This window comes from Coenobita brevimanus, chromosome 46 (assembly GCF_032717465.1).
Source record: "Coenobita brevimanus isolate Jiangsu-jjx chromosome 46, ASM3271746v2, whole genome shotgun sequence".
Taxonomy (NCBI): Eukaryota; Metazoa; Arthropoda; class Malacostraca; order Decapoda; family Coenobitidae; genus Coenobita; species Coenobita brevimanus.
The window spans coordinates 584,467-600,471 of NC_136999.1; the positions used below are offsets into that span (position 1 = coordinate 584,467).

Below are 16,005 nucleotides of genomic sequence, written 5' to 3' on the forward strand. Positions count from 1 at the left end.
CTTCCACCTCATATTCCTCTCCACCCCATCCCTCCACCTCATACACCTCTCCATCCCATCCCTCCACCTCATATTCCTCCCCACCTCATCTTTGGTATCCCCCCTCCCCTCTCCCTCCACCTCACTCACATACACACTCCTAGTCAACCGGCTATTTTAGCAGACAACTAAATAAATAAATAAATCGCATGCAACAAACCTAAAATGTAAGTCAATTCTTCAGTTCATTCAGCTTTACTTGGCCAAGATTATTTTTACAGTATATTCCACGCCGATTAGAGCCAAAATAAGACAATAGTGAAGCTGTACGTGCTTTACCTAAACTTGTGACGGTTTTATTTCCTGATACAACTTTGAATTCACCATGGGCACTAAGCAGTTTTAGGCCAAGTTAAACTGAAAATAGCATGGTAACCAAGGTGATTCGCTCCCACCTCTTAACTAAGGCTCTTCGACTATCAAGCAATAACAGTTCTCTCCGATGCAAACAGCAAGTACCAATCATGCAACAAATGTTATGCAATCCTTACCATTACGCTGATCTGACGTCACCATCACACTGCCCTGACGTCATCACCATCATACTGCTCTGACGTCATCACCATCACACTGCTCTGACGTTTTCACCATCACTGCTCTGGTCACCACCACCACACTGCTTTGGTCACCACCATCACTGCTCTGACATCATCATCATCACACTGTCCTCACGTCATCACATTGCCCTGACTTCATCACCACATTCATGACGAACGTCATGACCATCACACTGCTCTGACGTCATCATTACATTGCTCTGACGTCATGCAGGTGCTACTCCCATCACAATGTTCAACCTTCCAACCTTTCACTCCTGCGTCCTTCCTACCGCCATCATAGAAAGTTTGCTTAACCATTTCCCGTCACAGGCTCAAAGGCCTAAGATGTGGAGATGACAGGAATAAAATAAAAACGCCGTACTCACGACAAATATTACAACATTCGCGGGCAGCCTCTTTCCCGCCCTCTGATTGGCTGTTGTGTCCGGGCGGCCCCCCTACCGCGCCCCTGATTGGCTGAGGGCGTGGGTGTGGCGGGTAGGCGTTTGTATATTGCCCACCAATTTTGTGGGATGTAGTGGTTTGGGGAGACGAATTATTATTATTATTATTTTTATTACTGCCATTATTGTCATTATTATTATTTCTTCTACTACTACTACTACTACTACTTGTCAATTACTGTTAGTTGCTATTTTCCCTACCATTACAATAAATGCTACTTATAAAATAGCCCATGTCCGCTTAAATTTCTTCTATCTCCAGACGATTTCATTCAGCTTAAGAAAGACTCCGAACTGGAGGGGATTGAGAGAGAGAGAGAGAGAGAGATTGAGTGTGTGTGTGTGTGTGTGTGTGTGTGTGTGTGTGTGTGTGTGTGTGTGTGTGTGTGTGTACCATTTAAAATAAAGGCTTCTGTACATCACACTATAATCTTTGCCATACATAAAGGCAGCAAAAAATGCTATTCAACAATGGACACTTTATTTACATAGCAAGTGTTACAGCTAGAGTGGGGTGGAGGGGTGCAGAGGGGTTGATACAGCGTGGGCAGGGGAGTTACAAGGGGGGCGGGGAGGTGTTACAGGGAAGACAGTGTTATGTATGGTGTTACGTTATTTACAGACAACAACGCCATGTGATTCCACTTCACCGTTACCCGTAAAGATACAAAAGTGGGAGCTGCAGTTAACCCCTTTATTACGAGGATGTTTTGACCCTACACAGTGTGACCACCTTCCCGTGGTTTGTGCTCTCGTTGTGTACATGTTAAGCAATGGCCACTAATCCTTTCACTTATATAAACTCATCATTACCACTGTCATCATGATCATCGACGATAACTGATTACCGATGATAATCATTTAAACTGCTACCCACTACGGCTGCAGCGGCCTGGCCATGAACAGCAGGCGGGAGCGGGATGAGGTGCAAAGCTTTATAGCCGTGTAAACCCCCACGGCTGCCTCGCTGGCAGCAAGACCTCAGCTGGCACCAACCCAGTAGGCACGGTGCCTTGCCCGAACTGACCAGACAGTGGCATACATGATAATAATTCACTGTGAGATGCGGTGACACTGCAATGGCACATCCCTTCAACACCACTATTTACCAGCTTCGAGTGCACACTGTATATGCCATTACTAAATACAGAAAATGTTTTATTACACTTCCGTTACTGCCTGTAATGCACTTCTGCCAAATTTCCTCAAAACTGCAATACGACTGTCTGCGAAAAAGTAATGATAATTTGGTGCATACTTGACTTGTAATGGTAAATGCCTGTTATGTGTGGGAGACATCTTTAAACAACTCTTTCATAATGTCAGCTCCTTTCTGGCACTGCTGGCTACGAAGCTGCATGTCTGATACAACCAGGGTTCAAATCCTGGTGTGGGCAGTTGCCGTCACGCGACTCTGGTGGCCATCCACTCTTTGTGGGTTGGTAGGCAGACATGAGTACCCAGGGTATCACCTAGGGGAGGTAACTGTGGTAACCTGGAGGGTGCAGTGGTCATGTATCCCAAGGTGAATAATTCGACACAGGCTCAAAGGTCTAAATTCCGGAGATGAGCACCGCCGTTAAGACCCTCATGGCGCCTGCCCTCCATATCATTCTTGTCACCTGGGAAGGAGGCGTCTTACTAACGGCGCTAGTGTACAGGTACTCGTAGTAAAGGGGTTACTACTCAGCGGCAAAAGGAAAGCTAAAACAATGGCAATCAAGTGAGGCGACGACGTAGGCCAGTTGGGTGGTGTTAGTGGGTGAGGCAGGCGAGGCAGACCAGCGACACCAGCAGCATGGCGAGGCAGGGTGAGGCAGGACCGCTGGCACCACCGCTAACACCACCGCCACCTACACCACGGAAATATACCAGGGTTAGTACGCTACAACACCTACAGTACACCAGGGAATATACCAGTTGGTCATTACATAAGCTAAACTAGGGAAAATACCAGTTAGTTGCTACACCATCTTTACCAGGGGAAATACCAGTTAGTAGCTACATTACATCATCTATACCAAGAGAAATACCAGTCAGTAGCTACATGACACCATCTACCAGGGACCACACCAGGGTTAGTAATAGTAGGCTACACCACTTCCACTGCAGTACATCAGGTTAATACCAGTCGTTATTCCCGCCACCACCACAATGTTAGCCATACCACTGCTAACACCACCACCACCACCACCCATACCAGCAAATACCAGGGTCAGTCCGCTACCTTAATCTCTGGCTGGTGTTCTCGTCAGGGTGGGAAGCTCCGTGACACCTGTTCCTTAGCGACTTATTCTTCAATATGGCTGGTTAATAGCCTCTTGTACGTTACGTATGCAGAGTATGGCCATGTGTGAAGGATTTATACGAGAAGAGCACAATCAGGCGTAATAAGCAAAATTAATCGCTTAGGAAAATGTGTTAGGCAGCAAACCAACGAAAATACCTGCCTAGGGCCTATCCCTCCTCCTCATATATATATATATATATATATATATATATATATATATATATATATATATATATATATATATATATATATATATATATATATATATATATATTTTTAACTGGTAATGAGTTTATTATGCGCTCACCATCCACTCATTCGATGTAGTGCAAGCTAAGGTGACCATACTGAGTGATAAGCCAGTTTCTTGTAACCCATAACACTACTGACTGGCGCCTGGTGGTGTACAGGTTCAGGCGGCCAAGCTGGATGGGGGCCGTCAGGATTTATACTCAAGTGGAGGTTCGGATTTATAATACCACTCAGGGATGGGCGAGGCTGGCCATCCTTGCCTCTGGTGTACAAAATAATAAAATAAAACGTAACATACCCGGCGCAGTGGTGACTCTGGTGGGGTGGTTGCCATGGTGACCCCCGGGATTGTACCGGTCCACCCTCTGTCGCTCCGCCTCCTGGGAAAAGAATTATTAGGGATGTTCAATCTGCAGGATGAACAAGTCTCCGTTGTGAATATTATCCCGGTAGTTATATAGCGTGGTCTATAAACAGTGTCACACTAGAAACGGCCCAGTCTGCTGGGGTGGGCGTGGGAAGGGCACTGGGAGTAGGAAATTAATAACGCCAACTGAGCCGTCCCTGCACCACATGAACGACGCCCGGCGGAATGCAGGAGGGAAATATGGACCAAACCTAACCTACCTTGACCCAACCAGACCACACCTAGCATAACACTGCCCAACCAGACCACACCTAGCATAACACTGCCCAACCAGACCACACCTAGCATAACACTGCCCAACCAGACCACACCTAGCATAACACTGCCTACCCAGACCACACCTAGCATAACACTGCCCAACCAGACCACACCTAGCTTAACACTGCCTAACCAGACCACACCTAGCTTAACACTGCCTACCCAGACCACACCTAGCATAACACTGCCCAACCAGACCACACCTAGCTTAACACTGCCTAACCAGACCACACCTAGCTTAACACTGCCCAACCAGACCACACCTAGCTTAACACTGCCTAACCAGACCACACCTAGCATAACACTGCCCAACCAGACCACACCTAGCTTAACACTGCCCAACCAGACCACACCTAGCATAACACTGCCCAACCAGACCACACCTAGCATAACACTGCCCAACCAGACCACATCTAGCTTAACACTGCCTAACCAGACCACACCTAGCTTAACACTGCCCAACCAGACCACACCTAGCTTAACACTGCCTAACCAGACCACACCTAGCTTAACACTGCCCAACCAGACCACACCTAGCTTAACACTGCCCAACCAGACCACACCTAGCATAACACTGCCCAACCAGACCACACCTAACTTAACACTGCCTAACCAGACCACACCTAGCTTAACACTGCCTAACCAGACCACACCTAACTTAACACTGCCTAACCAGACCACACCTAACTTAACATTGCCTAACCAGACCACACCTAACTTAACACTGCCTAACCAGACCACACCTAGCATAACATTGCCTAACCAGACCAAACCTAACAACCTTGCGTAACCAAACCTAACAACCTTGCGTAACCAAACCTAACAACCTTGCGTAACCAAACCTAACAACCCTGCCTAACCAAACCTAACAACCCTGCCTAACCAAACCTAACAACCTTGCCTAACCTAACAACTCTGCCTAACCAAAGCTAACAACCCTACCTAATCAAACCTAACAACTCCGCCTAACCAAACCTAACAACCCTGCCTAACCTAGCTTGTCAAAATGGATACCTAACCCAGCTTAAGCCTAACCCAACCTCTCAAACCAATAAATATGCACCTGTTGCCTGGCTGCCTCCTCTGCCCTCCTCCTCTCCTCCCTGACCGCCTCCTCCTCCACTTGCCTCCTCCTTTCCTCCTCCGCCTCCTTCCTCCCTGACCTCATCCCGTACCGGCCTTCATCATTACCTGTAGGGGACATGAACGTAAGAATAACCACATAAGCATTAAAATAAGGCTTCGAAATTAGTCCTGACATTTGCGTATTGCCTAAATTTATCCATCTACAGCCAGGCGCCTTCATCCCGTAAGGGGTGGCCACTAACAAATCGCCTCCATGTCACCCTGTCTCCTGCCATTTCGCTGCCCTCCCCCCAACTTACACCCCCCCTCTCATATACCTCTAAGTCAGCCCTTCATCTCATCCTCGGTCTCCCCTCCCCCTCCACCTCACTCACATACACTCTCCCAGTCAGTCTCTTTCCATCCTCTCCACACGGCCAAACCACCTCATTTTTACACTGCATCTAACTATTAAAGGCATAAAACCACATCACTATAATTGATGTCTTTTATATTATCCAGTGGGTGGGTTTCGCTTATCTATCTATCTATATCTATCTATCGTGCTTTTTGGTAGTATATTAGATCTTAGAAATTTGGAAAATGGTTTAGTACGTCACTTGTAGTTTTACCGAACGAACTACAACGAATTTCAAACCCTGACCCATAGGAACTAAAAATACACGACTCTCTCTTACCCGAGCTGCCTGCCCTACTGTGAGGTGGGGTGGTGGCTGGAATTCTCTCTGAAAAAAAATAATAAAAAAAATAAAATAACAAAATGATAAAGCGTTGGGGAAGAAAATATAATGAAAGGCATGGACGCCTGGTGGCCTAGTGGGCTAAGACGTTCCTGAAATGTTTACGTCCAAGAGTCAGTTGGGTTTACCGCTCACGTTATGCTACTCAGGGATGATCAACTGGTCAAGATCTATCTTCTCGTCGGATATGGAATCTCCCTAACACCTCTTCCTTACCGACCTATATTTGGGATATGGCTGGTTAATATTCTTTAGCACAATACAGTACTTATGCAGAGAATGGGATATTGGAAAAGATTTATGTAACCCAATCAAGTGGACGATAAGGTGTAATAAACAAAATAAATCGCTTAGGAAAAAGTATTAACAATTTTAGGCCAAGTTAGAGTAAAAAAGATATAATGTTAATCTTGTTATAACTCAGCATTCAAGGTGAAGAGAGGGTGAATTATAGGCCAAGGCAGAGTGACCGGGACACAGGCCAGCAAGCAATAAGGAGAGAGAGAGAGAGAGAGAGAGAGAGAGAGAGAGAGAGACTTACTGTTGAGTGTGATGGAACCGTCTGTCTCGGCTATGGAATTCTTGGAGATGCATTTGTACATACCGAAATCACTGTCTTGAAGATCTGTAAAATATACACAAATATAATATATAGGACCAGGAGGAGGAGAAGGAGGAGGAGGAGGAGGAGGAATTAACCAGGGAGGCGAAATAATTTCCTGATATACATCAGCACTGAAGGCACTTGTGTAAAAAAAAAATCGACTGACATAATTACCATTCTAACACATATACAGTATATCAAACAATGTGGTATTATTATTATTATTATTATTATTATTATTCTCTCTCTCTCTCTGTAAGATGGGAATAAGGGCTGGGATAACATGAGGATGCAGAAGATGAAAATGCAGCTGCTGCTGCTGCTGATGATGATGATGATGATGATGATGAGGAGGAGGAGGATGAAGATGAAGATGAAGATGAAGATGCTGCTGCTGCTGCTGCTGATGATGATGATGAGGAGGAGGAGGAGGAGGAGGATGCGGATAAAGATACTATAATTGCTGCTGCTGCTGATGATGATTTACCTTGAATATGAAGCGTCATATTAATCTTGTAGTGGTGGTGGTGGGTGTGTGTCGACAGCCTGGACGTATTCATCACCATGGCATCCCTGTACTCCCAGTAGGTGATGGCGCGGGGGTGAGCCTCAACGAAGCACTCCAGTTTGATATCCGTGCCTTTGGGCACGCCCAACAGTTGGTTGGGGACGTGCATTTGTGGAGCGACTGTGGAAGAGAGTTGGGTTAGGTTAGAACTGCTTAGATTTACTACAGTTACTACTGTTGTCTATCTATCCACAGCCAGACGCCTTAATCCCGTTTGGGGTGGCCACAAACATATCGCCTCCATGTCGCCCTGTCCCCTGCCATTTCGCTGCACTATTCCCAACTTACACCCCCCTCCTTTCTCATTACGAAATAATGTGATTCGTGAAAGACGCGGAGTGAGGAAGTCTGTGGACACCAGAATCGAAGAGAGTGTACTGACATGGTACGGTCACGTGGAGAGAAAGGATAACAACAGAATGGTGAAAAAGGCATATCTGAGAGAATCTGAAGGAGAGAGGAGGTGAGGTAAGCCAAGGAGAAAGTGGAAGGATATGGTGGATGAGTGTGTGAGGAGGAGAGGTATGGAAGTCGGTAAGGGTAGGGGACTGACAAGAGATGGAGCTGGCTGGATGAATGTTGTGAGAATAAGTGTATGATCGGGGATTTGGCACCCCTGTTCAACGTGACAGCGTTCGGTATGACTCTATCGAATATGTTTAAGTGAAGCTACAAAATGTGGTGAAAGTTTTGGGCGTATCAGAAAGAGCCAGGATTCCGGGAGCTTGAAAATTGGGTGAATGGATGCGTGGCCCATTGGATTGGGCAAACTTTGGCTGTCTGGACGTTGCTACTCCTCACCCTGCTCTAGGGTGGGAAAGGAGGTCCGGATGGTGATGATGATGATGATGATGATGATGATGATGATGATGATGATGGTGATGATGATGATGATGATTATTATTAGAGGTCATAGTGTGTCATCTCAGGGGTAAGGGACTGAACAGGGAGGCTGCCAGAGGTCGAACAGAATGGAGTGTCGTCATTGGGTGACCAAGGCCGACGCATGCAAGCATGTTGGAGACTTTATAAACAGAACGAACCGAAACGATTATTATCCTCCACCTCCTCACCATCATTCGAAAGAGGCTGCCTAAGCAGGCTGGCAGAACAATGCACAGTATTTAAAAACAAAAAGAGAGATCCCATCAAGATAATATACCTATCAGTACTGAGGCCAAGACCCCTTCTCTCTACATCTAAATCAATCTATGTACAGAATTATACAGCCTACACGTATCCATACAAACATACATACGTAATATGCTGCAGATACTCAACACATATAACGCTACAAACACCATATACACACGTACGCCTATGCATACGTCACACACACACACACACACACACACACACACACACACACACACACACACACACACACACACACAGAACTGGCCAGACTTTGAGTGACATCCGTAGACTTTCCGTGACCCCATCAAATCTTGACGAAATATGGGCCGATCAGAAGCTAGGTTAGGTTAGTTTAGGTTCAGATAGGTTGGATTAGGTCATTTTAGGCTGGGTTGGGTTCAGTTAGATTAGGTATGACTGGATTAGGTTAGACTGGGTTAGAAAAGGTCGGTTTAGGTATGCTTAGGTTGCGTTATATTAGGTTAGGTTAGGGTGGGCAGGCGGCTAGGTTAGGTATGGGTAGGTTATAGGTGAGACTGGGTTAAATTACGTAGGGAAAAGGTGAAGTTAGGTTAAGTATGGGTAGGTTGAGAGAGACTACTGTATGTTGGATTAGGCTGGATTATCTTAGGTCATTTAAAATTAGGTTTGGTTTGGTTATGTAAAGTTAGGTGAGGTGAAATTAAGTTGGCTTAGGCTTTGTTTAGGTGAAGCAAGGTTAGGGTAGGATGCATAAGTTCAAGAATAGGTTTGTTTGTGTTGGAAAACGATGGGAAGGAGAGGAGTGATGATAAAGAAAGGGAGAGGAAGGAGGCGGGCAGACGCACGAAAAAGGGCCGACAGAGAAGGTGAAGGGAGAAGAAAGGAAATGAAAGCTAAGAAATGGAATGGGAAGGAAGAAGGGAGAGGATAGGGAATAGAAATGACGTGAGGGGGAGAAAGGACATTGGACGTAAATGAGAAAGGAAAAGAACGCTAAAAGAAGGAATGGAAAGGAAAGAGGAAGGAGGAAGGGAGGGAAAGAAATGGGTAAAGGGAAAACATGAGGAGAAAAGGCAATGACAGTAAGGCAATATCTACATTCAGGGTATTCTTACTAAATCCCGTTCGAGTCGATGTACAGACAGTCAGACGATAGGTGAGGGAGAAGGGGGGGGGGGATGGAAGAGAAAAGATGAGAAGGGAAGAAAGAAGAAATGATAAGAGGAAAAGGAGCGAAAGGAGACAACACATTAGGAGTTACAGAAGAGCAGAGGCGAGAAGAGATGAGAAGGCGAAATGAAATGAGATGAAACAGAATATTAGGAGGATGGAAAGGAAAACCAAGCGACGATGGAGACGAAAAGAAGGATGGAAGACAAAAGAAACTGGATGTAAATGGGAAGATACACAAGATAACAATAATAACTAGAACTCTAACTGTCCTACGGAGTCACTAGTCTCCACCTGCAGTTTTTTTGTGGCCTTGATGCCACTGGAAAAGGAACCCACACTCTGGATGTAGACTAATCCTTCTGCTAAAAGGAGAAGGGAAATTGTTTGAGGTGATGCGCAGACAGGCTAGAGGTGGATGCAAATGGACAGAAAAAGGAAGAGTAAATTAAATGAGAGGGGACAGAAGACTAGGAGAAAGGGAAGAAGAGAAGAGACGTGATGAGATGAGAAAAGAAGAAAAGAGAAAAAGAAAGGAGACATGAGAGGGAGTAAGGAAAGGAAAAGGAAGAGAAACAAAGGAGAGGAAAAGACGGATGGGATGGAAAGGTGAAGATACAGAAGGAAGCAGGTAGTAATGCTAATACCAGTAATGATGTAACCTCTACTCACACTCAACGTCCAGCGTAATCCTCTTGCTAACAGTGGGTGGGATCCCGTTGGAGGCGATGCACAGGTAAGCAGCCATGTGGGTACGGCTCACCTGACTCAGCTCCAACACACCTTCGTCCAACTGGAATACTGCAAGGAAGACGGAGAAGACATAGAAGAAACGAAGGAGAATAAAAATGACTTAGGAGAAATGAAAAACACTTAGAAGGAATGAAGGAGACTTAGAAGAAATGAAAAAGACTTAACATAAATGAAAAAGACTTAAGAGAAATGAAGGAGACTTAGAAGAAATGAAAGCAATTTTACCGTGGCTCAATTTACTCCTATAGTAAGACATGCAACCATCAAAATTCCATCAAGGTCCCCAAATGGTTGAACTGGGGCAGGGGCAAATAACAGGGGAGAGGCGAGGTGAGGCCAACTATAAATAACAAATAAATAATTAAAGAGGAAACACTGCAACTCTTGTCTGATTACGCTCTGGAAACTCTCTCTCTCTCTCTCTCTCTCTCTCTCTCTCTCTCTCTCTCACACACACACACACACACACACACACACACATGAAAGACATACAAATACATAATACATAAGAAATTTCAATATAAGGAAGTAGGCTGAATAAATAATAAGATGATGTGGACGTCTTTGAAGGTGTGAGTGAAAGATGGAAAATAGTGTATATGGTTATGAATTTATTATCCTGACCTCTCTTCCTGTGAGGAGGAGGAGGAGGAGGAGAGAGAAAGGAAAAGAGGATAGGAGGTGTGGCTGCCTGAGGAGAAAAGATGAAAGAGTGAGGGTATGGCAGATAAAAGAGAGAGAGAGAGAGAGAGAGAGAGAGAGAGAGAGAGAGAGAGAGAGAGAGAGAGAATATTACCTACTTCAATGTATCAATTCCTTTCACCTCTTTGATAATGTTATGGGGTCTAGCACAAAGCTTATATCAGGCCTTTGTGAATGAGAGAGAGAGAGAGAGAGAGAGAGAGAGAGAGAGAGAGAGAGAGAGAGAGAGAGAGAGAGAGAGAGAGAGAGAGAGAGAGAGAGAGAGAGAGAATAACAGATACACAAACCACCCACATTATTTCAACCTACAGGTAATACAACAAGTAATTTGGAAATCTGTATACCACTTAGCCTACCTGGGTCTACGGTATACTCACACACATATATACATTCAAATACACAGAAACATTTACATATATACATACATACATGCAATCACCCATACGTACATATATAAGGATACACACTTACATACAAACATGAGGTATACAAACACACCACACATACATTATTATACTACCCGTCCTTAAACAAGCACACACACACACACACACACGCACCTCTACACGTCCACATACACACACAACAGCTCACAATACACGATCCCTCCAAATTATTCTCTCTCTCTCTCTCTCTCTCTCTCTCTCTCTCTCTCTCTCACACACACACACACACACACACACACACACACACACACACACACACACACACACACATACACACACACACACACACACACACACACACACACACACAGGAGCCAGCAGAACTGTTTAGGGAGGCGATTTGCATGTGTTTAGGTCCCGGCCACACACCTGATGTCTGTCTGTGTTTGTTGTTCTTGTGTGTGTGTGTGTGTGTGTGTGTGTGTGTGTGTGTGTGTGTGTGTGTGTGTGTGTGTGTAGAGAGAGAGAGAGAGAGAGAGAGAGAGAGAGAGAGAGAGAGAGAGAGAGAGAGAGAGAGAGAGATGACTGTAGGGAGAATATATGGAATTAATGAAGAAGGATATCAATCGGGTAAATCCATACTCTCTCTCTCTCTCTCTCTCTCTCTCTCTCTCTTGCGGCCCCAGGCTCATCTGAACGTGAACCCAGTGGACTGCAGGCTGACTCTATCCTTCTACAGTCTACCCTCCTCCTCTCTGTGGGATGGACAGGGAACTGGGGGACGTTTGCATAACTGGGACGTGGAACCATCTAGTTATATCAGTGCCACCACGTGAAGGCCTCTCTCTCTCTCTCTCTCTCTCTCTCATACCTGCTCATTCACTTACCAGGGTATACGAAATATTATTATTATTTTTGATGATGATGATGATGATGATTGTAATAATAACAATAATAACACTAACACTAACAATAAAAATAATAATAATAATAATAATAATAATAATAATAATAATAATAATAATAATAATAAACACTTGTACCCTGCAATGCTAACACAAACACTTAACCAATCCATACCAATAACAGAACCAGTACAATAATAATAACAATAAACATAGCAATACTTACTAACACGAGTAATAACCAAATTGAAAAAACCCCCACCCCCGTTAAATGCCCCCCACCTCTCTCTCTCTCCCTCTCTCTCTCTCTCTCATATCCCTCCCTCCCCCCACCCTTCCTCTCTTTTTTCTTATCCTTCCCCAGTCTTCCTCTATTGTTACACATCCTCCCCCCTCTCTCTCTGTCAGTGTGTGTGTGTGTGTGTGTGTGTGTGTGTGTGTGTGTGTGTGTGTGTGTGTTAAGACCTCAGCACAGTGATGTCAAGAAGCTTTAAGACGTAAGAACCAGGATGACCAATGATAGCCAGACCCATCACAGGCTCGAAGGCTTTAGCACCTTTGCCATTATTTTATTACATTTCCACTTGTCTATATTTTCTTATCACCAAAGCCGTGAACTTTTACCACCCCAGCCACAGGTATCAATATTGCAGAGTCCAGTGCGTGGCAAGGCTTATAATTATTGCAAACTCCATCTTGTCATATTTGTTGCAAAGCCCAGAAGCCTATTGTCTTGCAAAGGCTGGTGATTTTTTTACAGATGTTGCAAAGTTTGATATGATTTATTTTGAGTCTTCTATTCGTGATTTTTATTATTGTTACTACTACTACTACTACTACTACTACTACTACTACTGCTGCTGCTGCTGCTGCTATTACAGTACTACTACAACTATTTCTACTACTATTTCCACAAAAGTTCTTAATCATCATGACCATCATCATCATCATCATCACTATTATTATTATTATTATTATCTATAGCAAGACGTCTTAATCCCGGAAGGGGTGGCCATAAATCAATCGCCTCCCTGTCACCCTGTCCTCCGCCATCAGGCTGCCCATCCTCCTACTTACATCCCCCTCACTCATATACCTCTCCATCTCATCATCGATCTCCCTCTCTCCCTCATATACTCTCCAAGTCAGTCTTTCACTTTCCACTTTCTCCACGTGTTCAATCTCTTAGCGCAAGCTTATACATTACCCTCTGCTTCAATGTTAATCTTTATTTATGTTCACCTTCTCTGGCACAGATCAAAATGAATCCGTTATTTAGTCTATAATCTTGTTTTGCTCGCTAACACATTTTCTTAAGCAATTTATTCTGCTTATTACACCTTACTGTCCTCTTCTGTGTTACATAAATCCTTCCAGTATCACCATACTTTATACACAAGGTACAAAAGGATATTAACCAGCCATATCCAAGAATAATTCACCGTGGAAGAGGTGTTAGGGAGCGTGCTTTACCTACGAGAATACGGGCTCTGTGTTGCAAAGTGTAATCATTTTCATTCCTATTGCAATGTCTCTGAGTCACTCGCCTCAGTTGTATCAAGGCTGCAATGTGTTATATTCTCTTCCAATAATAATAATAATAATAATAATATCAGTAATAATAATAAATACCACGAGCTACAACAACTACTACTACTATTACTAATAATAATCTACCAAAGTCTACTATTTCTCCTGACTACTGCAAACTGTCTGTCACGTGTAAGTCTAATCAACGCTTCAAACCTTTTTTGTTTAAAGTCTGAAATCATTCTATCATGCAGACTGAAATAATAATCTTACAAAGGCTAATAATCTCTGTTGCCAAATCTGTCTGTCTTCGTCTGCCTGTCTGTCTCTGTGTGTCTGTCTTTCTGTTCGTCTGTCTGAGTCCGTCTGTCTCTCTCTGTGTGTCTATCTTTCAAACTGTCTCTGTCTATGTTTATCTGTGTCTGTCTGTCTGCCTGTCATGTCTTATTCTACTCAACATTGCCAAGTCTTAACCACGGGGGACAAAGGGATCAATACTGGATGGCTCAGAGCGTTGCAGAGTCTATTAATGTTGCAGAGCGTGACTTTTACTGCCAGGCTTGACTAATACTGCATGTACATCATTTTACTGAGTGAGAGAGAGAGAGAGAGAGAGAGAGAGAGAGAGAGAGAGAGCACATGTGTAAAACAGATGCAAGAAAAGCAAGTGCAACAACAGCAAGAAAGTGAGAGAGTGAGCAAGGGTGTAGAAGAAAGCCTACAAGGGGGACTGGGAGTACACACACACACACACACACACACACACACACACACACACTCTCTCTCTCTCTCTCTCTCTCTCTCTCTCTCTCTCTCCTTTCCTCCCTAATGCCTACTGTTGCAATGGCGAGACCGTCCCTGGCGTGCTACTCCCCGCATGCACATCCACTGCCACACCAGCAGGACATGTAAACACTTTGAAATATGGCGCCTATGGATGTGCTTGAAGGGTTGATGGCTGGATGGAAGGAAGATTGGATGGATGGAAGGTTTATTACTGGGTTGGCTGCGTTGATGGACACGTGGATAAACTTCTGAAAGGCTAATGGATGGATACTTGGATGAATGGATGGGTGCTGGATAAATGGAAGGATCATTTGTTGGGGTCTTGGATGGATGGATGGATGGATGGATGGATGGATGGATGGGCTTTCTGTGAGGTGTGACAGGGTGGTGTGGTCTTCTGAGGATGGTGGAGGGATGGGGTGGCAAGGACGGTTTCTGTGACCTTCTGGGGATTGTGTCCTGTGGTGTGAGTTAAGATTTTTGGTGTGTGGTGGTGGTGTGGTGCTGGGAGGTGTGTGTGGACCTCTGAGGACTGTGGTAAAGTGTGATGCCAACAGGATTTTCAGGTCTGTGGTAGCGTGTGGTGTGAACTGGATTTGATAATTGTGGTACAGTGTGGTGACAATGGGATTCTGAGGACTGTTGTACTGCGGGGCTGTGGTAGGGTTTTGAGAATTCTGGACAGATGTGTGGTAATGAAGGGTTTGTGTGGTGTGGTGAAAAAGTCTGAGAGGGCTGTACTGTGCTGTGCGTGGCTGGGGTAGTGCGGTGCGGTGCGTGTGTGGTGTGGTGTGGTAGTAGGAGGCTTTGATGTGGTGTGGTGGGGTGGTGTGTGGTGGTGTGGTGGACGGTGGGCAAAGTGGTGCTCAGGACGGGATGATCCGGTATTGTATCTTGGTTTACGGCCGCCACGATAACACACACACACACACACACACACACACACACACACACACACACACACACACACACACACACACCAAGTATGAACTGAAATGGTATACACAGAGACATACAGACAGATAGGTAAGTAGACAGACAGACAGATATACATAGACAGATAGATACAGATAAATCACATAGACAAACAAAAAGATATATTCAAACCCCGGGGCAGTAACACAAAAAAAATGCTCCTTCCCTCACACATTAATTACAAACTCGCGAGCATAATCAAATTCCGCATACACCTGTGAGAATTACCGACTGCAATGTAATCTACTGGGTTAAGCTCACTCGCGCCTTCAATGTATAGAGTGCATAACCCAGGCGTACAGTAGGGTCTGCATCTGGCCAATATAGGGTTAGCTCACGGGGATAGGAATACCAGATGACATATAAAGGAGTAGATCGTAGGTTGAGAATACTAAATGACTGATACAACACA

General features: G+C 44.6%; 1 protein-coding gene across 1 annotated transcript in view; it reads right to left on the bottom strand.

Moving 5' to 3' along the window:
* Positions 1-6,176: 6,176 nt before the first annotated feature.
* The window catches only part of LOC145398785 (lachesin-like), a 39,732-nt gene continuing 29,903 nt past the window's right edge, over positions 6,177-16,005 (bottom strand). The window contains exons 3-6 of the mRNA XM_080271594.1: positions 10,229-10,357; positions 7,187-7,387; positions 6,637-6,720; positions 6,177-6,187 (exon numbers count right to left, since the gene is read on the bottom strand). Coding sequence (XP_080127720.1) covers positions 6,177-6,187; positions 6,637-6,720; positions 7,187-7,387; positions 10,229-10,357 — 425 coding nt within the window. The remainder of the gene's footprint in view (positions 6,188-6,636; positions 6,721-7,186; positions 7,388-10,228; positions 10,358-16,005) is intronic.